This window comes from Labeo rohita, chromosome 22 (genome assembly GCF_022985175.1).
Source record: "Labeo rohita strain BAU-BD-2019 chromosome 22, IGBB_LRoh.1.0, whole genome shotgun sequence".
Lineage (NCBI taxonomy): Eukaryota > Metazoa > Chordata > Actinopteri > Cypriniformes > Cyprinidae > Labeo > Labeo rohita.
Window position 1 is genome coordinate 37,461,609 of NC_066890.1, and position 27,175 is coordinate 37,488,783.

The 27,175-nt window shown below is 33.3% G+C and overlaps 1 protein-coding gene across 1 annotated transcript in view; it reads left to right on the top strand.

Moving 5' to 3' along the window:
* Window positions 1-7,041: 7,041 nt before the first annotated feature.
* Window positions 7,042-27,175, top strand: part of insrb (insulin receptor b) — a 106,611-nt gene continuing 86,477 nt past the window's right edge. Inside the window, exon 1 of the mRNA XM_051095207.1 lies at window positions 7,042-8,247. Coding sequence (XP_050951164.1) covers window positions 8,169-8,247 — 79 coding nt within the window. The 5' untranslated portion in view covers window positions 7,042-8,168. The remainder of the gene's footprint in view (window positions 8,248-27,175) is intronic.

Below are 27,175 nucleotides of genomic sequence, written 5' to 3' on the forward strand. Positions count from 1 at the left end.
ATGTAAACTTAGAATTCTGAATTTAAAATTCAGAATTCTGAAAAAGTCTGGATTTTGAATTTGGAACTTGCAATTCAGAACATTCTTTTTTGGAATGTAATTTCAAGAGGTAAACAGAATTCTGAGGAAAGAAAAGTCAGAAATTTGAATTTTGAACTTCTTTTTTTTTTAATGTAATTTCAAGATGTAAACTTAGAATTGTGTGGGGGGGGGGAGTCAGAATTTTGAATTTAAAACTGACAATTCAGAACATTATTTTTGGGAACATAATTTCAAGATGTAAACTTGGAATTCTGAGGGAAAAAAGTCAGAAATGTGAATTTATAACTCCCAATTAGGAAGATCATTCTTTTTTTAATAGAACTTCAAGATGTAAACTTAGAATTGTGTGTGGGAAAAAGTCAGAATTGTGAGAAAGTCCCATTTTTTTGTGTATATCTCAATTCTGACTTTTTTCCCCTCAGAATTGTGGGGAAAAAAAATCTTTGCAATTCCGAGTTTACATCTCGCAATTACTTTTTACCTCAGACTTCTGAATTTACATCTCAAAATTGCTTGTTTTTTGTATTAATTCATATGTAATTCATTCTTTTTAGGCCTAAATAGGCCTAAAACCTACCGTTCCCGGTAGGTTCCCAGAATGTTCCCCTAACCTACAGGGAACGTTCTATTTACGCTAAGAAAACTTTCCTGGCTAACCAATAGAGAACGTTCTTGGTAACGTTCTGGGAACGTTCTAGGAAACAAAACCTAACGTTCCCAGAACGTTCTGGGAACCAAAAATTGTTAGCTGGGTAGTTTGATATTTTCATGTCACCTTTTACATTTTTTCTTAAATTAAACTTTGCTGAATAGCATTGTGTAAACATGCCCCACTTTAATAAACAGTTTTTTCCATGACTACTAATGGTAGAAATGTCCTATTGCTTCATGTAATCAACAGCCTACTTGGAGTGATACAAATCTGACATTCAGAAACCTAACATGAGAACTGTTCACGAATGACCCAACTGTTATTCATCAGGCAATATTACGTCTTTCAAAAAGTATTTTATGTTCGGAAAAAATGCTGATGTACATGGAAATTTATGTACTTTGGAATAATGTTCTTTATGACCCCTGTCGCTGTTAGCTTAGCAGTCCTCTAATGCATCATAAATCATTGTTACTCCGACACAAGACTCCTGTGGACCCAAAGGCCTAATTTTCCAAACCAGGTCGACCCACCTTTGAAGTAAAGCGAGCAGATAAAATAGCTGCGAGTTTTAATTTCGCGGTTCCTGACAGGGAAAGCTGTGATCCGACTGGAAGGTGGCAGGTTAGCTGGGGTGAAAGGATTGAAACGACACCTCCGCCCGGCCGCGGGCCTCCGCTCAACCCCGGGGGAACCCAGCAGGTGCTGCAAAGTTCCTGGAAACCGCTCAAGTTCACCGAGATTAAGACACAATAAACCCGCCTTCTCAGGAGATCTCTAACCGTAAACTGGAAAAGCTTTTACCTGATTAGCACGAACAAAAAAAAGTCTCGTTTTTGGTCACGGCTGAGAAAGAGCACTCGGCGCTGCCAAAAACGATGTTTGAATTTAGAATGCAGCATGTTGTATCTTCTCAAGGTCAGTTCTAACGTCAAATGTTTTGTTCCACATGAAGAAATGAAGGTCAAATGTGTCTGACGAATAGAACTAGACAAGTTTGTGCGCAACTCTACATGGTTTTCGGCTCGCTTGTGAGTCATATACTGAGTCAAGACATTTTTTACGCCGGGTATATGTAAAGTTTTGAAGTCGGTGAATAAGTTAAGACAGTACTGTGGTGTGCGGGGGGTGGAGGGCTTGTTTAAAACAAAGTTGTTGCAACATGCCCCAGCAGGAAGAGCAGTGTGGGAAACGCTCTTCTGCTTTGATCCTCGGCTGCTCCTCGCAGAAGGAGCCGGTATAATTACGCCGTTGGTCCTCCAGGATGGGTGGTATGGGGGATCTGCCCTCCTGTAAACACTAATGGTGAGCAACACGCAGGAAGTTATTCAGGAAGCTGTTTGGTTACCTGGTTTCTCAATCTTTCCTCTCTGGTGTTGTGGTAAATTACCTTGTCTTGTTTTGAGACTGTGGTGGCCAAGTGTACTCATCTCATCCAGGTACAAGACTGTTTTTTTCATGATAATGTTTAGATGAAATTATACATAGATAGATAGATAGATAGATAGACCCCAGACATGGAAAACTGAAATAAGTTGTGAAAAACCGCTGGCATGTGCTGCCAACATGTTTATATTTATATACACAGCTCCCCATGAATCAAGCCGCAGAAAACCAGCAGCTGTGTTTCTATATTGGCAACAGCTGTTTGCTAATCTTTTAAAATCATCATGACTTCCAAATGTGTTCAAACATCTTTATTATTCTCCATGTCTCACGTAGACCGCAAAATGATCAGAGGCTGTCTTATAGGTATAGTTCACCCACAAAATTAGCAGGAAATTAGTCACCAACAGGTTATTCAAGATGTAGATAAGTTTGTTTCTTCATCAGAACAGATTTGGAGAAATTTAGCAATACATCACTTGCTCACCAATGAAACTATTGCAGTGAATGGGTGCCGTCGGAATAAGAGTCCAAACAGCTGATAAAAACATCACAATAATCCACAAGTAATCCACAACACTCCACTCAATCAATGAACATCCTGTAAAGCGAAAAGCTACTTGTATATGAGAAACAAATGCATCATTAAGACATTTTTAATGTCACATAGTTGCTTCTGGCTAAAATATGAATCCATAATCTATGATAACGCTCCCTCCAGTAGAAAAGTCCATCTTCTGTTGTCTTCTCACATCAAAATGAACTGTTTTTACTTGTGAACAGTGGTTGATCGTTGCATATTTCTCTCCTGATTCAGATTAAATTACTTTTTTACTGGAGAAAGCAACATTATGGACAAAGGACTCATATTTTAGCTTGAACAAAGAATTAATTTTAAAACATGTAAATGATGTATTTTCACTACAAAAGATGTTAACTGCTTTTTTGTCCATGTAATTTGTCAACTAACAGTAAATACATAATTAAATTCATACAATTAAAAACACTAAATTATTAATTATTAAAGTATATAAAATATCGCATGGATTCAGATTCTAAGCTTCAGTTTTGAAGTTTGAAATAGAAGGTAATAATATAATATATAATATAATATAATATAATATAATATAATATAATAGTATTAAAAATCATTAAAAAGTCCATGTAATTTATCAACTAATATTAGATACATTCATTTAGATTAATAATTACATTAATATAATTAAAAACGCTAAATAATTACAGTTAAATAAGTATATAATTATGTCTAATGTAAAATATTAAAAATCATTAAAACGTTGTCCATATAATTTATTAACTAATATTAGATACATTTATTTCAATTTATAATTAAATTCATTTATAATATTTATAATAAAATAAAAAATGCAACATAATTACAGTACATAATTTTGTCAAATGTAAAATATTGCATTAATTCAGTTTCCAATCTCTAAAATTCTCTGTTTAAATATTAAGCCTTAAATATATATAATATAATATAATATAATATAATATAATATAATATAATATAATATTTTTTAAACATAAAATGTGTTCATGTCATTTGTCAACTAACAGTAAATACATAATTCAATATAATTCGATATAGATAAGTTTGTTTCTTCATCTGAACAGATTTGGAGAAATTTAGCATCACTTGGTCACCAGTGGATCCATTGAAGTGAATGGCTGCCGTCAGAATGAGAGTCCAAACAGCTGATAAAAACATCACTAACTAATCCACACCACACTGAGTCCATCAATTAATATCTTGTGAAGTGAACATCTACTTGTATATGAGAAAAAAGTGCATCATTAAGGCTTTTGTAACTTCAAACCGTTGCTTTTGGTTAAAATATGAGTCTATAATCCATAATAACACTTCTTCCAGTGAAAAATAACATCAAAATCCACCAACATATTTATTTAGAACTGCTTTTGCTTGTAAACGATGTCTGATCTGTGCAGATTTCTCTCCTAATTCAGATAAGGTGACTTTTTCACTGTAGAAAGCCATGTTATAAATGATATTTGAAGTTCAAAATGTCTTATTAATGGATTTGTTTCTTACAAACACACAGCTTGTCACTTCACAAGACATTCATCAATGAACTGGAGTTGTTTGGGTTACTTGTGGATTATTGTGGTTTTTATCAACTGTTTGGTCTCTAATTCTGACAGCACCCATTCACTTCAATGGATCCACTGCTGACCAAATGATGCTAAATTTCTCCAAATCTGTTCTCATGAAGAAACAAACCCATCTACATCTTGAATGACCTTAGGATAAGTTCATTTTCAGCAAACAATTTTTTTAATTGAATGCACTGTTTAAGGCGCTTCAACTAAGCAAAGAATCTATAAAAACAACTGACTTGATACGTAATAACTAATATTGCTCTTTAATATGCATGAATGAAAGCGCTCATAATATGACGTAGCAAGTATACAAATATACTTTACTAGGAGTGTCTAAACAAACATCACTGTAACTAGTGGACATCAAAACCATTTATTCTTCTAATACAATGTCAATATCCCACTGGCAAAAATCTCTCGTTATTGACAAAGGGGTGTTGTGATGAAATGGCAAGTCAATATTTACTTCATGAATGTTTGTTAATAGACATTTGACATTTGCTTGTGTGTTTCTTTCGTTAAGGTTCTTACGCAGGTGTGGTCGTGTAAATAAATAGAACAGTTTTCCTTCTCATCTGTACTTATCTACGTATATCTGTCACAAAATAGTTTATTGAAATGTGTTTATATTTTGCACAGGAGATGACGTGCATCTGACAGGTGTGTATGTGACTGGGTTGATAAAGGGGGGTGGCGGTAATCTGATCACAGAAATCATTCTGGATTACTAATGCTGGAACTGTCAGTATATGAGCTCTTGTATAACAGATAGATTAATCACAGCTCTAAAGCAAGCGAGATGTTCCGTTCCTGTGTGCTTTCACAGATTAAATTGTCCAATTGCATTACGGTTGTGTTTTAAATAGACACCTTCATGCAACAGCAATTTTGATGCACACTTGTTAATAGTCATCATATGTACAAACAAGTCAACATTTCAGTGTTAAGTGTTTTTAGTGTTCAGTTAAAGGTTCTCCTCTTGCTTGAGCTTATTTGAACAAATATAATATAATTTTAATATAATATATTATATTAAATATAATATACATTTATTTTATTTCATTAACTAAATTATTATATACATTATAAAATGTATAAAGTTGTCTGTTTAATGTCAAGTATAGATTCAGTACACATATTTACACATATTTATGCACAATTTTTAAGTTTTACATATATAATATACCATATATAATACATAATAGACCATTATATAATAATAATATATATATATAAATATATATTAAAAATTCAAACATAAAATCTGTCCACGTCATTTGTCAAATAACAGTAAATATATAATTAAATTCATATAATTATAATTATATTATATAAAATATTGCATGAATTCTGATTCTAAGCCTCAAAATTCTGTTTTAAAGTTTTAACTACAATAGAAAGATAATAATACAATACAGTATAATATAATATAATAATATATACTTTAAATAATAAAATGAATTAATATACTTTTTAACCAAAAAAATGTAAAAGCTGTCAGTATCATTTATTAACTAATATTAGATATATTTATATTGATTAATAATAATTGTATAATAATTAGTAATTGTAAAAAGTTTAATAAAAAAGTTTAATAATAATATAATATAATATAATACTTTTTAAACAAAAAAATTAAAAAGTCGACAGTATCGTTTATTTACTAATATTAGATATATTCATATTGATTAATAATCAGATTCATATAATTAAAATTGCTAAATAATTACAATTAATTTAAGTATATAATTTTGTTAAATGTAAAATATTACATGGATTCAGATTCCAAGGACCAAAATTCTCAGTTTTAATATTAATTTAATTTTAATTAAAAAAAAGTTTAATGGATATAATATAATATAATACAATATAATATAATATAATATAATATAATATAATATAATATAATATAATATAATATAATATAAATACTTTTTAAACAAACAAAAAAAAATTGTAAGTATCATTTATCAACTAATTTTAGATATATTTATATTGATTAATAATCCAACTCATATAATTAAAATTGCTAAATAATTACAATTTAGGTATATTATTTTGTAAATGTGAAATATTGCATGGATTCAGATTCCAAGGACCAAAATTATGGAGAATATAATATAATATAATATAATATAATATAATATAATATAATATAATATATAATACATATACATCAATAAAAAACATAAATTCATATAATTTCAAAACACTAAATTATATAAAATATTGCATGGATTCTGATTCTAAGCCTCAAAATTTTCAAGTTTAGTACTGAGCCAAAAATCTAATCTAATCTAATCTAATATAACATAACATAATATAATATAATATAATATAATATAATATAATATAATATAATATAATATAATATAATACATTATAAAACATTAAAAAACATAAAATTTGTCCATGTCAGTAAATGTATTTACTGACATGTAATATAATATAATATAATATAATATACGTTTAAACCAATATATATATAAATACATAAATTGTAATTTATAATTGAATTCATATTAATTAATTTTTAATTCATTTATAGTTGTATTTATAATGTATAGTTGATTCATAATTGAATTAATTAAATTCAAATGTAATTAATTTATAATTGAAATCATGTTAATATCAGTTAAAAATGTTAAAACCACCAAAATCTTCAGTTTTAACGTTAACCCATTACACAATGGAAAGGCGTCAATATATTTAATTCATGCCTCTTGCTTTCTCTTTATGTGGGCGTTACAGTCTCCACGCCTGACTCCGTTCCTTGGGCGCCGATCCGCTCCGTGTTTTGGCTCCGCCGCTGCTCTACCCCAGCTGACTGGCAGTACTTGTTTACTGGTGGAGGTACACAGGGAGAGACGAGAGGGGGAAAACCATACCGCCGACAACACGAGAGAAGTTTTTTTCCCACTTTCAGCCCATTCCCACGCCAATGAGTTCATCGAAACCGCACACCGGGGTCTTGTGGACGGAATTGAGTGGTTTTATGGGCAGGCCGGACACGCGTTGGACGCTGCTCTGTTGATTAACGTGGAAGATTAAAACGCAACGCGGCCGTGACGCGCGTACGCTCACACACTTCGGGAGCATTGTGCTGGAAGCAAAGGCTTTAGGGGAATATCCAGAATTTTATTGGGCTCTGACCGCTTTGAATTTACACAAACGTGTGTGGATGTTTAATATCAAGGGACGGTGGCTTTTTTTGAGAGTAGAATAGAAAAGAAATCATTTTTTTGGTGTATGCATGTATATGTGGAGATGAGGAGATGCCTATTTTTGATAGGAACATTTGGCAGTGCATGAAACGACCTGTGGAATAACGCTTATTTTTTGCTTCTTCCCTCAGAGACGAGATTATTCAGAGGCGAATTATTGGAATTTTTGACTATTGGGAACCTTTCTGTGAACATTTGGAATATTTTGTTTGTTTGTTTGTTTTTAAAGCAACCTCTGGGGTGCCATATTACAATTTTTATTATTAATATTCCATACATTTTCTAGCCAAAACAGGGGTATGAAAAAGTTGCAATGTACTGTACCCTTAAGGGTACCTCATTCCTAGAAGTGTGGGATTGATTCCATGGAAGAAATGCATGGACGTTTTTCATGCTTGATCTACTGAAAGCAAAGATGAATTCGAAAAATCGTTCAAAATGATTTTTGTTCATTTATTTTTCACTAGGGTGCAAGATCATGTTATTTAATGCTAATTTCGCTCATGCTTTGAAGGCAACAGCTACTTAAACTGAACATTATTTTGAACTGAAGCACGCTGGACCCCTGGGTCCCCTTCTTGGGGGGTCTCATTTGACTTGTTTTTGGCCCGGATATAAGCTAATTAAGGTTTTATCTTCTTTTACCGCTCTACAGCTGTTTTTTGCACACACCAGAGGTGGATTTAATTTAAGAAGAAAACTAAAACGTGTCGCCAGGCATAATGCGGCTGGACACATCTATGGTTGTTTTGCTCACTTTCGCCTACATCGTGTGCCTCTGCGGATCGCTAAATGGAGAAAGTAAGTCCTGACACACTTTTTAATGTTTTAACGCATAAAGTATCAATGTGTTATTGTGCTATGTGAGCGTACTATTATAGTTTACAACTGAGGAGACTTGTGGAATTCACTCCATGTAGACTTCGGGCAGCTCCGACATGTGTCGGCGAGGGATGTCGCACTTATCTACTTGTTTTAAATGGCTTCTGTGTTGAAAACTGGTCACGAGACACCATTTTTACCTGTCTTTTATCTCCTAAAGGTGTCAGTTTGGCTATCTGTGCGAGTGAATGTTATTTGTCTGTAGATAAACGTATGTTTTTATGTGTTGTGTCCCCCCCGCATCCTCTCAAAATGGGCCGCTCCTTAGGCCTGGCGTTCTGCGCCTCAGCCCGAAGGCCAGATTAGCGCTCGTGACTGGACTCGGCGGGATTCGCGAGCGCGCGCACGCCTGGATTCCAGTCGAGGAGACGCACCCGCACGTTCTTCACGTTCGATTTGGAAGCGTGTAAACAAGTCGAGGGCCTAAGAAGATTCCCAGATCCCATAAGTGCGGGATTAGCCTATTTGGGTCGATGTATCCAGGTCGATTTCGGTGTGATATCAATTATGAAATTCCCAAACGACAAGGAAAAAAATCGGTGTTTGTGGTACATTTTTTATAATAGCGTTAATTCTGTATGGCCATAAGTGTTATGAATGACGCGTTTTTTATTAATTATGTCGTCAAACATGAAATTGTACTTAACAGAACAGTGCTTTGCATATATTTAAATCAATATGTTTTAAAATATTACGTGTAAATCATTAACAAATGTGTGTGTATATATATAAAATATTCATATTTATATTATTTATACACTATCAGTCAAAAGTTTTTGAACAGTAAGATCTTTATTGTTTTTAAACAAGTCTCTTCTGCTCCTAGAGCCTGCGTTTATTTGATTCAAAGTACAGCAAAAACAGTAAAGTTTTGAAATATTTTTACCGTTTAAAATAACCGGTTTTCTAATTAAATACATTTTAAAATGTAATTTATTCCCGTCTTCAGTGTCACATGATCTGATGTGCTGATTTGCTGTTCAAGAAACATTTTTCATTATTACTATATTTGTTATTAATGTTAAAACAGTTAAGTACATTTTTCAGGATTCTTTAATGAATGGAAAGATCCAAAGATCAGCATTTATCTAAAATAAAAACCTTTTGTAACATTATACGCTATACCATTTAAAAGCTTTGAGACAGTATACTTTATTTATTAATTTATTTTTGTAAGAATTTATAGGAAGTAGGGATGTCACAATACTTAATATAATATTGAACAGTTCGGTATGACATCCACGGTTCAATACGTGCTTGTGAATTGCAGTTTTTCGGTTTTGCATTTTTGCAAATTTCCTTGTTTTATTTCTCTCGAAATTAGCTCTGTGTGCCCGTGATTTCACGCGCTGAGATGAGGAAACACTTCCCCGTTTATATTTGGAAAAGCCACACTTTGCCTATATCCATATTAGAGATTTCCTGATTGGAACGTCATCAGTAGGTGCGTTTCCATTACAGATTTGCACAAAACTCTGGCGATATTTTATACATGTTGATTAAAAAAATATTGCCAAATGACAATGTTTCTATTAACCGACGTTATCCGACTAAAACGTAATTTGTTCCTCTCGCGATAAGTCATGGCAACGGATTTTAGTGGGATTTGGATGGATTTTGGCTTTATTTAATCGAAAGAGGCGTATGCGTGTATCTTTATAGAAGCAGCATGGAGAGCCGCTTCAGAAACGTGTGTGACGCTGCTGGTATAAACATGTGAACATCCGGTGACCGTGTTGGAGCCGTTACAGGCCGCAGCGTACGTAGTCTAAGCATTAATATCAGGGAAAGACCCTTATACTTGAGAGCTGCTACATATGAAGTATTTCTTTATAGTTTATAGTACATTGAAGAGTGATCATATGACTTTTTACATATGTGACCTGTAAATATGAAAAAGCTGTTTCCATTGCAGTTTTGCGAAATATTCCTTTTTCGAATTGCCTGAAAAACCACCTCATGCAAGCGTAAAAACTTTTTTTGCGATAAATGGGTGTTTTTGCAAAATTGACGCGTTTCCATTAGGCGTATTTTCAATTCGCAATTTAAATTTGCGCATCTTGAAGGGTAATGGAAACGCAGCTACTGATATCTCTTTGACACATATGTGGATTTTCTGCTCGAGGGCGCCCTCTGGCATCCAGTATGAATGAACCCATCCTATTTTGCGTAAAAATCGGAAAAATAATACCTCTCTCAAAAGAAATATTAAGCATACATATAATAATCCACGCTTTTTCCAGTGTACAGAGGTTTACAGAAGTATTTTGTTGTTAATTAGATGCAAAAAACAAAACAAAAAAACACACACACACACACTGATGTGGCAAGCTATCAGAACTGAAACAAACCAAAAACCGTGGACTAAATGTGTTGTTGCATGCCTAATAGGAAGTAATACTTTTATTTAGCACGGATCCTATAAATTGGTCAAATTGATTTCTATTTCAGATAAAGGCTGTTCTTCTGAACTTTGTTCATCAAAGAAACCTGAAAACAATCTACTCAGCTGTTTTCAACATCATAATAATGATAATAAATGTTTTTTGAGCAGCAAATCAGAATATTGCAATGATTTCTGAAGGATCATGTCACTGGAGTAATAATACTAAAAATTCAGCTTTGAAATCACAGGAATAAATGACATGTTTTTGCTGTACTTCGTATCAAATAAATGCAGGCTTGGTGAGCACAAGAGACTTCTTTAAAAACATTAATAATCTTATTGTTCAAAAACTTTTGACTGTCATTTTTATGTGTTACTAGGATTGTGCTAAATTGCATTTTTATTAAAGTTTTATTCATTCATGTTTAAATAGAGAAGTCAAGCGTGCATTTAGATCCTTTATTACTGTGAAATTTATAGCTACTGTATCTAAACCCCTTCCGCTTTTCCATTTCTGAACATCATTTTAAATTTAGGATAGGCACTTTTATGGGCACACTTAGAATAGTGTCCCGTTAATGTTTTTTAGAGCCGCTGCCTCAAGAAAGTACTGGACTGATGCCTGCAATAGTAACACGGTGTTATAAATAATGGTCTGGAGATAATTAGATCTTACTTATTTTAGGTAACCATTGCATCTAAGTGATCCATTTGAACTGGGATTGGGAAAACATGAGGTGTTTCCAGGTGGTGTGAGAAATGTTCGTGCAGTCTGGTTGTTTTTCATGCAAAGAAAATGAGCACTTTTTGAATTTTTTGCTCTATTTGAATCCATTTTCCCAAATTTGAGCTTCCAAATCTTTTGTTGCCATCAGTCTTGGAAAACATCTGCAGTTGTGCTCTCAGATATTAGGACGTCAAAATACGCCGGGATAGTTTTAACATTACCGTTGGCCTCGCTGACTCCATGGACCTGTTTGGGATCTTCTGACACTCTGTAGTTTGCTTTGGTATGTCTCCCAGAATTCCAAGCGTGTGGAATGTCTTTGAAGTGGCCCACCCTGTAGGTGCTCTTGCCGTTGAGGGTTTCGGGACTCATTTCGGCGTCTGCTGCCTGCTGACCTCTTGTCTTCCAGGTCATGCATCTGAACATTTGCCATGTAGCATGTGAGCTCTATGTTCAGCCCCTCGAATCTCCAGGGTGGGCTTTTCCCAGGAAACTGGAGCATTTTCGCAGGCTTCTGTTCAATGGTGTGTGGCCATTTTCTCGGAGGTTCCTATTTCAAAACTGATTTGTCATACGTTCGCATACAAGGGGAAAAAATCCTTAAATGCACACATAAAAGGTTTCCATTTTTAAATTGGTTATTAAAATGTGTGTATTTATTAAAAATGTCAGAAGTAATTTCACTGTGACTTCGAATGTGGCTCATCCAATTACGATTTAGAGTCTGAATTATTTTTTCCTTTGGCTTGCTAGTGGAAATGTAATTTAAGATGCAGAAAGTTATGTTTTGATGACTGATTATGAAAAGAAACTTTGTTTAATATAATATGCTTAATGTTTAACAAACTAAAGAGGTTCTTACTGCAAAACTTATTCTTTATATGTTCACATATAAGAGCTTTGAAACTCTAAAAACATGCATTATTTTAAATTAGTTGTCAAAATGCTTTTACGTATTAAAATACTTAAATATTTTAAATGCATAATGGAAATTTCATAAACCATTTAGTATAAAAGTAATGCACAGATTTAGAAAAGTGGTGCTTAAATCAATTGTTTAATGAAAAATAAACAGCAATTGCAAACATTTTTGCAAAAAGAAACAGTGAACAAACAAACGCTGTTTCTTTCATAAAAACGTTTAGCATGTTTTAGCAAACACAATTGTTTTTGTTTATTTTTAAGAAAAATAAAGAAATGCGAAAAACAACAAAGCTTATGGCTCGTTCACACTAAGGATGGTAACTTTAATGATATGATTTTAAAAATCGTTCTCTAAATGTAAAAAAAAACAGCATTGTCTACACCACAGCTTTTACTAATATTAATGATATCAGTGTTTTTGTCCAGCTGATGAACAATAATGAGGAAAAAGTAACAATCGCAGCTACTTTCATAAAAATATTTAGCATGTTTTGGAAAGGACAATTGCTGTTTATTTTCTTAAAAACAACAATTGCTGTTTATTTTCTTTCTCTTTTAAAGAGCTTGAGATCTTATGAAACATTTTGTGAAAGAAACCGTGCAAAGTAACAATCGCTGTTTCGTTTATAAACTTTGTACATTTTAGAAATTGCTGTTTATTTAAAAAAAAAAAAAAAAAAAAAAAAAAAACTTACAAAGCAACACTTCAATTGCTTTTTGCTTTAAAACAAATTGTGAAAAGCAATGCACGAAGTACACATTAAGGACGATAACTATAACGACAAAAATACAGTTTTAAAAAATTGTTCTAAGTTTAAAAGAACAGCAGAGTCCACGTTACAACTGTAATGATAACAACAGAGAAACAATATGATTGGAATCACTTTGAGAACGCCGTTTTCTAGCAGGTGAACAATGAAAACATTGACAGCCAATCAGATCCCATCCTGCTTGAAAGAGCATGAGAACTTGCAAAACATTTTTTTTTTGCGAAAGAAAATGCAAAGTAACAGTTGCTGTTTTGTTTATAAACTTTGCTTTGTTAGGTTTAGAAATTGCTGTTCATTAAAAAAAACTTGCAAAGCAACACTTTTCTTAATAAAAACAATAATTTGCAAAAAGCAACACAAAGTTCACGTGAAGGACAATAACTAACGATAAAGATACGGTTTACAAAATAGTTTAAAAGAGTCCACATCACAACTGTAACAGTAACAACAGAGAAACAACATCATTGGAATCACTTTGAGAACATTTTTTCAGCTGATGATTTTTTAGCTGATGACAGAAACAGTGAAAATTATTGTTGTTTTGATTGTAAACAACTGAATTTATAAAAAAATAGCTGTTTATTTAAAAAAAAAAACTTGCAAAGAAACAGTTTTTCATTGGAATCACTTTCAGAATGACATTTTCAATAAAAATGACACTTTTTTTTTTTTCTTTTTTTTTTGCAAAAAACAGTGCAAAGTAACAATCACTGTTTCATTTGTAAACTTTGCGTTGTAAGTTTTAGAAATTGCTGTTTATTAGGAACTCTTGATTTGCTTTTTCTTAAAAAAAAAAAAACAGTTGCGGAAAGCAACAAGTTCACACGAAGGACGATACCAAAACAGTAATTGCAAAAAGCAACACGAAGTTCAGATGAAAGACAATACCTATAACAATAAAGATTCGCTGTTTTGTTTGTAAACTTTGCTTTGTAAGTTTTAGAAATGGCTGTTTATTAAAAAAAAAAATCCCTTACAAGGCAACACTTGATTGCTTTTTTCTTAAAAAAAAAAACAGTTGCGGAAAGCAACACTAAGTTCACACGAAGGACGATATCTATAACAATAAAGAATCACTGTTTCATTTGTAAACTTTGCTTTGTAAGTTTTAGAAGTCGCTGTTTATTTAAAAAAAAAAAAAAAAAAAAAAAAACACTTTCAAAGCAATACTTGATTGCTTTTTTTTCCTTAAAAAAACAGTAATTGCAAAAAGCAACACAAAGTTCACATGAAGGACAATACCTACAACAATAAAAATTCACAGTTTTGTTTGTAAATTTTGCTTTGTAAGTTTTAGAAATTGCTGTTTATTTAAAAAAAACACTTTCACAGCAATGCTTGATTGCTTTTTTCTTTAAAAAAAAACAATTGTGAAAAGCAACATGAAGTTCACACAAAGGACGATACTTAAAAATAAAGATTCGCTGTTTCATTTGTAAACTTTGCTTTGTAAGTTTTAGAAGTCGCTGATTATATTTTGAAAAAAAAAACAAGCTTGCAAAGCGGCACTTAATTTTCTTAAATAAAAAAAGCAAAATTGCGAAAAGCAACACACAAAGGACAATAACTATAACAAGAAAGATACAGTTTGTATGTTCTACATTTACAAGAACAGCCACGAGTCCACTTCAATAACGACAAAGAAACAATATAATTGGAATCACGTTGAGAACGATGTTTTCTAGCGGATGAACGATGAAAACTTTGACAGCCAATCAGAATCCATCCTGCTTTAAAGAGCTTGAGAGTTTGTTGAGCGACAGACAACAAAACTGCAGCGCGTGCTTATAATAAACAATGCTATTTTGCTGTGGAAGCTAAGATATTTCTTTTATTTGTCTAATCACTTTTTCATATACGTTTCGCAACAAATCTATTATATCTTTACAAAAAGATAAAGAAAGATAAGCAACAACCTTTCAGATACCAATTAAAATTCCTGATTTAAATAGCTAAGAAATGAAAGAAAGTGGTTTTATGATGCAAGATTAGACCGTTTTACACCACTCTTTCTGTTTGTGATCTCTCCCTATCCTTGATCCGAACAACCTGCCCTTATTCCACCTCTCAGGGGGCGTTATTTCCACATTGACGTATTCGACTGACCTGTTGACTGGTTCGGTCTTAACATAGTCCCACCTCTACTCAATAATCATTGACTGAAGATTCACGGCGGCTTGTTTCTTTTATCGACACCGTTCTCCATGTTGGGTTGCGGGCCACAAATGAGGTCGCTGCCTCTTACAACATGCCTGAAAAATCTGCTCTGATGAGCCGGGTTGCTGTTTGTACCCATCCGGCTTTATCTGTCAATGATCTCATGCCATAATGTCTCTGTCAAACCATGCTAGTAATGCGGGGATCAGTAAGCGTTGAGTTGGGGCCCTTTCAGCACATACGAGAGGGTGGAAAGACAGCTTGTCTCCAGCATTTGTGGGCTTTGGAGAATTTAGGCAGGTGGGTTACGCTACCTGATGGCTTACATGCATTTTGAGAACTGTCATATGGTCGAAACCAGCTTCTTTTGACCTTAATTATTAATTAGATCCTAAGGGAGAAATAGTTTTGAGGCTTATTGCATTTTGCGAAGGTGAAAACAGCTTAATGTTCACTGACGGCACCCATTCACTGCAGAGGATCCATTGGTGAGCAAGTGAAGTAATGCTTAATTTCTCTAAAATATAAAGAAATGAACTCGTCTACATATTTGATGAGGGAGAGTAAATCAGCAAATATTCATTTTTAGTGAACTGTTCCTTTAGGAAATGAAAGTCAGTATTAACTTTATCTTTAAAGCAAACTGAAATATAAATGGGTTAAATATGAAAGCTATGCTGCAGGATCCTTTGTTTTTCTAAAGTGGCTATTGCTGCTTTTAGAGGAAGTATTGTATAAAATAATTTAATAGGTGAAGACAGGCTCCTTTTTCTTCGCCAAACAGCATATCTTGAAGTGTGTGTGGTAAAACACGTGGCTGTTCCTTCAATTACAGAGCTGTAAATGTGAGCGATACTCATCTTTATTCTGCCAATAAACCTTTCAACAAGGTTAAGGGGGTGACATTAATTTGTTTTACTTTGCGGGTAAATGAAATTAGGATTTTCTTGCCTCCCTCACTGCGAGTAAATACTATCAGATAGCTCAGGAGGAAACCGTTCTGAGGAAATGAATGAAAACAAGCTTTAAATTAAAGGAATAGTTCACCAAAATGGAAATTAGCTGAGAATTAGTCACCCTCAGGCTATTCAAGTTGTGGATGAGTTTGTTTTTTCATCAGAACAGATTTGGAGAATTTAGTAATACATCATTTGTTCAAAAATGGATTGCCTGCACTGAATGGGTGCCGTCAGAATGAGAGTCCAAACAGCTGATAACAACATCACAGTAATCCACAAGAAATCCACACCACTCCAGTCCATCGGTTAACATCTTGTGAAGAGAAAATCAATCATTAAGATATTTTGTAAGACTTTAAATGAGGCTGTAATCAGGAATCGGGAGAGAAATCTGCACAGATCAGACACAAAGCAAAAACAGTTTTAAACGCATATGTCAGTAGATTATGATGTGAGAGGACAACATGAATGGATTTTTCACTGGAGGAAGCGTTATTGTGGATTAACAATGCCTTAATGATGGATTTGTTTCTTAGACAAACGCAGCTTTTGTTTTCTCTATGATCTAATTGTCAAAATGGTTTGGAGAAATTCATTTCAAAGAAAACATTTTTCATGCTTGATTGCATTAGCAGTTTCTAATATGTGACCCTGGACCACAAAATTGGGTCAATTTTTAAATAAATGACCCTATAAATGTTTAAATAAACATTTAAATAAATGTTTAAAACTTAAATGTTGATTTAAAAAAAAAAAAAAAAATGCTTTCAATTGATGTATGGTTTGTTAGAATAGGACAATATGTGGCCAAGATACAAGTATTTGAAAATCTGGGTGCAAAACAAAATCGAAATATTGAGAAAATCACCTTTAAAGCTATCCAGATGAAGTTCTTAGCAATGCATATCACTAATCAAAAATTAAGTTTTAATATATATACGGTAGGAAATTTACAAAATAGCTTCATGGAACATGATCTTTACTTCATATCCTAATGATTTTTGACCCATACAGTGTATTTTTGGATATTGCTACAAATATGGCTACTTATGGCTGGTTTTGTGATCCAGAGTCACACATATTTTGCAGATTTTTCTGTTTAATAAAAAAGTGACTGAATTTGTTTCGAACTACAGAGAGATATTATGTGAAAGGGAAAACATAGCCAATATCACAAATGATATTTGGCCCAGCAGACTATACAATTTCTAAATTTAGCTTTGTTAACATTGTTATTAGTATTGCAACTTAACTGCATCAGTTGCATGTGCTACAAAGCAGAAGTTAGCATTTATTAAGAGTAAGTGCTATATATAGTTTCCTTAAAGAGCTAGTTCACCCAAAAAAGGAAAATTACCTCATGATTTACTAGTTTTTCTTCTTTCAGGCGAACAATCAAATATCCTGGCTCTTTCGAACTTTATAATGCCAGTGAATGGCTGCTGAGACTTTGAAGTCCAATAAAGTGCATCCATACGTCATAAAACGTGCTCCACACAGCTCTGACAGGTTAGTAAAGGCCTTCTTAAGTGAATCAATGCATTTGTGTAAAAAAATAACCATATTTACAACTTTGTGAACTGTAATCTCTAGCTTCCGCTAAACGCTAGACGCACATTCACGAGAGAGTGGAATTACAGCAAAGCAAAACCAGTCGTCTTATATCAAAACGTTGTCCGCTGGAACGCTGCTCTCGTGAACGTGCGTGCAACAGTTAGCACAAGCTAGAGATTATGGTTTATAAAGTTGTAAATATGGATATTTTTCTTACGCAAATGCATCAGTTTTCTGCAGAAGGCCTTTATTAACCCACCAGAGCAGTGCGGAGTACTTTTTATGATGGATGGATGCACTTTATTGGACTTAAGAATCTCAACACCCGTTCACTGCCATTATAAAGCTTGGAAGATCCAAAACATTTTTTAATATAACTCCGATTGTATTCGTCTGAAAGAAGAAAGTCATACACACACAGGATGGCTTAAGAGTGAGTAAATCATGGGGTAATTTTCATTTTTGAGGTGAACTATGTCTTTAAGAAGTTTGTATTTGATAAACACAGACTTAATTATGCTTAAAAGAAGTTTTGTGTTTGTAAAGTTTGTAGTTTTTGGTTAAATTGTTAAAATCTTCAACTACTTCATGTTGCCTTCAAATAACATCTTTGGTTTTGGAGCTGTTTAGCAAGTGGTTTAGGAGTGAAAACTAACTGAGCGTGTTTGGTTTGATTTGTTTTCGTTTGATCTAGACTTTGAACGTTTAAAGGCTTCGCAAGAGTGGAACTCAGATCCTGTCAAGTAATTTTACATGAAATGAACTGTCGTGTTACGCTCTGCTCTGTTCTCAGCTTGAAATCTCATTGCCTTGAGCCTGGCCGCATTAGGAGACGTCGCTGCAGATGAAGAATTAGATCATGCTCTAGCAGGACGCCGTCCAAGTCTTTGTTGTTCTCGTAATCTCGTGTGGAAGCGTAGCTCTTTACTCTCTAACTGGATTGAGTCTTTATACTGGCTCGCTCCACCTGTTTTACTCTCCTCGTAGAGGCGTGAAATGAGAAATCAGAGGTTATTTGCTTTATTTTTAGGTCTATTCTGCCTCTAATTCCATAGACCACGTAACAAAAGTGAATGTTCCCGTCGTTGGGCCGCGTTCCCCACCCGAGGCCGTGCGCGCGGTTGTCTTTGTGAGTTTATGGCTTGGTGCCCGAGCGCTGCTGTCAGGCAGCACGTCGTCCCAGAGTTTTTCTCATTTAAGGGGAGGTGAGAGAGTTCACTGTCATTCACCGTTTTGTTTTTCCCCTCACACAACACATATTTGCTGCCGTCCTGCCTGGATAACACGTACAAACAATGACGGCTACAATAATCCAGCCCTGGATGGTTTGTAAGTGTGAACGCAAACTCGTTCACCTTCATCGCCTGCTTGTTTTTGTCCAGTCCAGTTATGCATAAATAATGTTTGGTTGGTAAACTTTGATTTAACCACAGGTTTTGACCTACTTTGAGACTTCTCAAAGTCAACATAAAATGCTAAAAGAATCAAAAGTTTGAAATGATTGAAAAAAATGTTTTTGAAAGAGAGTTTTTTGGTTCACCAAGGCTGCATTTATTTGATTAAAAATACAGGAAAAACTGTAATGTTGTGAAAAATTACAATTTAAAAGAGCTGTTTTCTATTTTAATGTATTTTATAATGTAATTTATTCATATGAAGCAAAGCTGAGTTTTCAGCATTATTACTCCAGTCTTCAGTGTCACTTGATTTGCTCAAGAAACATTTATTATTATAAATTTTGTATTTTTTTTTTTTTGTAGAAACAGCGATTCAGTACAATTGAAAAAAAAAAAAAAAAAAAAAAAAAGGGGGTAAGAAAGAATAAAAACAAGAAGAAATTCTTTCCATCAAACGGCATTAGACATTTATTTTTTGCATTGTAATTTCCTCTATTTATACATATGGATTACCTTTGTGGTCACAAGCACTAAACATTTAATAGCGCTGTTAATTGTAATCGTTAGTAGGGAAGCATGATTTTCGATTTTTGTCGATATTCTTTATCTAATTTTGGCCGATAACCAATGCCGATACCAATGTATTTTCTTTTGTTTGGAAACAACGCCAAGTTCTTCACGTTTCAACACCAAGTTTATCTTATCGGCAAGACATATCGGCCTAATTTTTTCAGATTGGGACGATGTTTACATTTTAAGCCTTTATCGGCTGATTCCGATAACGTAATATTGTGAGTTCCTAATTGTAATCTTTAGTAGGTATACACGATTTTGGATTTTTGCCGATATTCTTGGTAATTTTGGCTGAAAACCAATGCCGATACCGATATATATTTCCTTTTGTTTGGAAACAACACCAAGTTTATCTTATCGGCAAGGCATATCGGCATAATTTGTCATATCAGGACATAATAAATATATATATATTGGCTGATTCCGATCACGTTCAGATAATATTGAGAGTCCCTAATTGTAATCTTTAGTAGGTATGCAAGAATTTGGATTTTGGCAATATTCTTTAACTGATTTTGGCCGATAACTGATGCCGATACTGATGTATTTTCTTTTGTTTCGAAACAATACCAAGTTCTTCACATTTTAACACCAAGTTTATCTTATCGCCAAGGCATATCGGCATAATTTTTCATATCGGTACGATGTTTACGTTTTAAGCCTTTATCAGCCGATTCTGATAATATTGTGCATCCCTAATTGTGACTTTTAGTCGGTATGCAAGAAAAACTGTGTTGTGTATTTACATTTTTCTGCTAAATAAATTCTGTCAAATATTTTTTTCTTGTAAATATTCCCTAAAAAAATGTTTAAATGGTTATTTTATTAGTAGTAGTAGTAGTAGTACTACCATTACATTAAGTAATATTCCGGTCACAATTTCTTCAAGTTAAACCAAACTTTTATTTTAATACGCCAATTTTATTTTTTTTTTTTTTTTTTTTCAAAAGAAAATGGTGAAATACTCATGAAGTGACTTTCAGAGCAGTTCAAGAAATTGTTCATGTGTTCACGTACTCATATATCGAGGTGGCAGGGGCTAAAAACACAGTATATGTATTAAACGAAACTGCTTGTCTGCGCCATTCATTCACAGAGAGACACGAAGAACATGCAGGATTCATTTAAATAGTATTTTTGTGGCTCAGTATTCACAGACACTAATCCATATCGCGTTTTGATTTAAATGTGCTGACCTACTTTTGATTTATTCATCCAAAATTTGGCAAATTCCGTGACATTCCGCGTTATACAGTAAATTCCATTTTTATGACTGGATTCTGCGATTCTGTCCGGATTTTCCGCATCTATGAATATAAATGTGACTCTTTTGAAACAATCTAAAAAGCAACTAAATTTGTTTATCCAGTCAGATGAGATGAACGCAAATCTTTACGTTCATCACCTGTTTGCCGCCATAATGCATAGTTTTGGACAAAACCTTTTTGTGACGTAATCGTTCTCCTGACGTCTTAGTCTTTCATTGTGTGTCAGATGCTTCAACGTGAGAGGAAAACTTCAGAAATGTGTCCAAACACTGCAGCGAGCCAAGCGCCGAGGCGACGGCTCATACTGCACTTGGCAGTCAACCAGGGCGAGAAATTAACCGTGGTTTACTACAGTGGCGGAGGAAACAGAGTATCTATTGTTAATAAAGTAAAGCACACTCGTCTAGCTTTATTTATTTGCTTTGCTTAGTCCCTTTCTCCCTTTCCGTTTGCCATGTTACACATTTTAAAGCAGCAAACTTTGAGCCGTCCATCAAGTGCCCAACCGCCCATGAGAGATCGCGTAGACGCCGAGATGCTTAGAAGGTGGCGTCACATGCGAAACTGCTAAAAACACAATTTTTTGCCATTAGATTGCAGAGATGTTCTACATATTAGACATTTGTTAATCACGTCACTACATAATTCCAAATCTGCAGCGTTTTGTCCATCCAGACTTGGTTTTTGGGTCTGTTAGGTCGATTGAGGCGACAGTGAGTGATTTGTGGGTTTGCTTTCTCCGCGTCTGCAGGTTCTCTACGTGTCCCACCTTGCTTGGGTTAAGGATATCCAGAATGGAAAAACCAACATGCTCCCGTGTGTTTGAAAAAGTGTCCAGGGAAGTCAGGGAAAAACAAATAGTGGAAATATTAGTCGAGCTGTAATGAATTGATATTTCATTGCTGTCTAATGCTGCAGGTACAGGCTCGAAAATATTCACAAATGCATGAATATTGAACGCTGTTTATGAAAGGGGCTCCTCTATGCTGTCAAATAGTTTGGAGTGGAGAGGTTTGTGCTTGAGGATTGTGCAGAAAAATGAATAACATTTGACTCTTTTACTTGGAGATAAACTTCTGTTTGATTTTATTGATTGAGTTTTTAATTATTTATTAATTTTTCAGTTTTGGTTGGCACTAAGTTTCAGTTTGATTCTGTTCTGTTTGCTTCTGTTTCTGTTTGATTCCATTCTGTTTTTCAAAATTGATTCAGTTTCTTTTGGATTCTGTTCTGGTCAGTTCTATTAGTTTTCTTGAAATTAATCCAAATATTGTCCAGGTCTATTTGGTTCTGCATGATTTCATTAAATTGGGTTTTTGAAATTTTGGTTCTTTCTGTTCATCTCATTCAGTGTTTTTTTTTTTAATTATTATTTTGATGTGTATATTTATATTTTATTTATTTATAATTTTATTTATTTATTTGGATTCTGTTCTGTTAATTTTTTTTTTTTTTTTTTTTTAGTTTCCAGTTCTGTTTGGTTCTAGCTGATTCTATTCGATTGGGTTCTATTGAGTTCTATTTATTTTAATTTGTCCAATTTCTATGTAGTGCTAACCAGTTGAGTTTGTTCTGCTGAATTCTGTTCTGCTCATTTCCAATTCTGTTTTTCTATTGGATTCTGTTCTTTTTATTCTTCTGGTCTTTTGTTTCTGTTTAATTTTGAGCTATTCAGTTCTATTTTCTTTCTATTTCAGTTTCTATTTTCTGTTTCTGTTTGTTTTTGTTTGATTCGGATTCTTTTAGATTCTGTTCTAGTTGGGTCTGTTTGTTTGCTTGGAATAATCCAAACACAGCTGTTTACGCTTCTGTTCGATTCTTCCAAATTCTATTCACTTCCATTTGGTTCTATTTGTGTTTGATTTGATTCGTATTTGGTTCATTCCAGTTCTGTTTGTGTCTTTTGGATTCTATTCATTTTTGGTTTTCTTCTGTTCTTTTTTTCCATTTTAGTCTGTTTGTTTCTATTTGGTTGTTTCTGTTTCGGTTTGTTTCTGTTTAATTCATTTTATTTTTATGTATTTTTTTTATTCTGTTCTATTCAGTTCTATTTTACATTTTAATAATCCAAGTAGTCCCTGTTTCTGTTTGATTCTAGTTGATTCTATTAAATTGTGTTCTATTGAGTTCTATTTGTTTTTATTCATTTTATTTTGTATGTAGTGCTAGCCAATTGAGTTCTGCTGAATTCTGTTCTATTAATTTCTGTTTGTATGTTTGATTCTGTTCTCTCTATGTTCTTTCCGTTCTATTCAGTTTTATGTTAATTTTTTTTTGTTTGTTTTTTATTTTAGTTGTTTTTTGTTGGATTGGATTGAATTGAATTGAATTAAATTAGTAGTAGTTCTGGTTCTGTTTGATTCTAGCTGATTTTATTCGATTGCGTTCTTTTGAGTTGTATTTGTTTTTATTTGTTTCATTTCTATGTGGTGCTAGCCAATTGAGTTTGTTTTGCTGAATTCTGTTTTTTTCATTTCTAATTCTGTTTTTCTGTTGGATTCTGTTCTTTTTATTTCTTTACTTATTTTGTTTCTGTTTAATTTTGAGCTATTCAGTTCTAGTTGGGTCTGTTTGTTTGCTTGGAAAATAATCTAATACAGCTCTTTACGGTTCTATTCATTTCTTCCAAATTCTATTCGAGTTCCATTTGATTCTATTTGTGTTTGATTTTAATTCTATTTGGTTCATTCCAGTTCTGTTTGCATCTGTTGGATTCTGTTCATTTTTGGTTCTCTTCTGTTCTTTTGTTTTTCCATTTTAGTCTGTTTCTGTTTGGTTGTTTCTGTTTCTTTTTGTTTCTATTTAATTCCTTTTATTTGTTTTATTTATCTCTGTTTTGGATTCTGTTCTATTCAGTTTTTGTTTGTTTGTTTGTTTGTTTGTTTGTTTTTTTTAGTCTGGTTCTGTCCGGTTCTTTCTGTTTCTGTTTGTTTCTATTCATTTCTACTTCATTTTGTTTTTGGTTTCTGTTTCAGTTCAGTTCAATTTTTTTCAATTCGCTTCTATTGAGTTTATTCAGTTGAGCTTGCTTCTGTTTGTTTCTATTTCTCTTCTAATTCATTTTTTTTTTTAATTTTATTAAAATTCTTCCTACTTCTATACAGTTGGGTTCCATATGGTTCTATTTGTGTTTTATTTGATTTCTATTTGGTTCATTCCATTTCTGCTTGTGTCTGTTGGATTCTATTCATTTTTGGATCTCTTCTGTTCTTTTTTCCATTTCCATTTTAGTCTGTTTGGTTCTTTCTGTTTGTTTGATTCTGTTCTTTTAGATTCTGTTCTGTTTGGTTCTATTTTGTTTTTGTTTATTTTTTTTTATTTGAATTCCATTTGAAATTTTAGTTCTTTCTGTTTCTGCTGTTCAGTTCTACATTTTTTTTAAAATTTGCTTCTATTGAGTTCTGTCTGTTTTTACTTATTTATTTTCTATGTGGTTTAAATTAATTTAATTTAATTTATTTCGATTTAATTTTGAAAGTAATCCAAGTAGTTCCAGTTCTGTTTGGTTCTAGCTGATTTTATTCGATTGAGTTCTACTGAGTTGTATTTGCTTTTATTTGTTTAATTTCTATGTGGTGCTAGCCAGTTGAGTTTGTTCTGCTGAATTCTGTTCTGTTCATTTCTAATTCTGTTTTTCTGTTGGATTCTGTTCTTTTTATTATCTGTGTGGTGCTAGCCAGTTGAGTTTGCTCTGCCGAATTCTGTTCTGTTTGTTTCTAATTCTATTCTAATTCATTTTTTAATTTTATTACATTCTTCCGACTTCTATTCAGTTGGATTCCATTTGGTTCTGTCTGTGTTTGATTTGATTTCTATTTGGTTCATTCCAGTTCTGTTTGCATCTGTTGGATTCTATTCATTTTTGGATCTCTTCTGTTCTTTTTTTTTTTCCATTTTAGTCTGTTTGGTTCTTTGGTTAAAAAATATATATATTTTTTTTTTAATAATCCAAGTACTTTCCAGTTCTCTTTGGTTCTGCCTGATTCCGTTCATCTGGGTTCTATTTAGTTCTGTTTGTTTTCAATTCTGTTTGGTTCACTCTAATTCAGTTTGCGTCTGTCGGATTCTATTCATTTGGGCTCTCTTCCATTCTTTAGTTTCTTTGTCAGTCGGTTTGGTTCTGTCACATTATGTTAGTTTTTTTAATCACGGTTTGGTTGTACTTCATTAGTTTGATTCTTTTCTGTTTAGTTTGGCTGTGCTCTACTTCTCTGCTCTGTCCAGCTTGGTTTTATTGAACTCTTTTCTCTTTAAACATTGAAGTCAGTTCTGTTCGATTTCGTTCGACTCAGAGTTCACGAGAGTCCTCGCTCACCCCTGATAAACACACGCCTCCCCAAAGCTGCTTCCCGATGAGCCGTAGAGTCTGACAGAGCGGTGCGGGTTTATGGGTAGACGCGGTCTTACCCAGCAGCAGTCAGTCTGAGCCGGTGGTCTCCAGAACAGACAAACAGCCCATTAAAGTGACCTGTGTTCCCCTGCAGCCGACGAGCCGCTCCTCTCCCTGCGGTGACTGCGTGGACTGCTTCCAGCGGCGGCTGCAGGGGAGGGGCGCCACTGCAATGGCCATATTCATCTCGCACGCTCTCACCAAAACACGCTCTCAATGAGGAACTCATCAGTATTGGGCTCTTTGACTCTTTGCAGCTTTTCCTCCTCAGCAACCACTGATAGGATTGTGCGTTTCACACGGCGTGGCGGTGAGGAGCTTAGCGTTTGACGTAGCAAAACATCGTTATAATCCTTTATACTCTCACACACTGTGTTATAGTAAGTCCTCACGCATGTTTGGTTGCGTTTGTCCTCATAAGAGGTTAATGTGCATTAAAGGTACAGAGGTTGGTACAAACGTGTTTCTTGACGCATAATGCAGCACAAAACCGTTTAGCTCAACGCGTTTAATTAATGCAATACACATGGTTATGCAACGCAATGGGCGAAGGCGTCATTCTTGATGAACTGTTGAAATATTTTGTAAATATGACAGTAATTGTCTTGATAATTTGTTGAAAGCGATGGATTTGCAACCGAAGGTTTGAATTAAGAGACGCAATGTTTAGCGTGCTAACAAACAACTAAATCCCCAGACGTGTTTGATGATTTTTATGCTGTTACCAGGGCTTTGTGAAATGTGTTTTATTATTTTCCAAATTCCATTTTTTTCAGTTCTAATTTTCTGGATTCTGTTTTAATGGTTAAACAAATAGTAATCAAAAGCATGTCTAAGTAATTGAAACCAGGACACTTTATGATTTAACAACCATTTAATTAAACGTTTAGCAAAGAATTACAGTTTTTTTTTTTTTTTTTTTTTTAGGGCCCTATGAAATTGGACATATTTTTGTCCCTCAGTTGTTTTATTATTTTCCTAAATTCTGGGTAAGTCATAATAAAAAAAGAATGTCTAGTCAGTTAAATTAATGGAACTTTTAATAAATCATTAATTTTTACAATACTTTTACAAAACATACATAAATATAAATATAAATATTATAATTTTAATATATTATAAATTTATATAATATTTTTTTTTTTTTTTTTTTTTTAGGAAAATCTGGGTTGTCTTTTTTGTATGTATATTTTGTTTTAATAGTTAAAGAAAATTTTAGTAGTCAAAAAGTATGTCTTATTAATCAAAACCATGAAACTTACACAGCTTAACAACCATGTATAAAAAGTTTAACAAAAATTATGAAAATTAGTTTCATTTAATTTTATTCCCAATTTCTGCTTTGTGTTATCCCACATTATGGGTTGGTATAATTAAATTGTAATAAACAAAAAGATAAATAAATATAAATAAATATATATAAATATAAATATTTTAGGAAATTCTTAATTTTTCTGTTTTTTGATTGTAATAGTTGAATTAAATTTTAGTAATCAAAAAGCATGTCGTATTAATCAAAACTATGGAACTTACACAAGTTAACTACCATTTATTAATAGGTTAAGAAAAATGACATTTATAGAGTCCCATGAAATCAGTTTTATTTATTTATTCATTCATTCATTCATTCATTCATTCATTCATTCATTCATTAGTAATCAAAAAACATGTCTTAGTAATCAAAACCAATAAAAACTTAGTTAACAGCAATTTATTACCTTTGAACAAATTAAGATTTTATT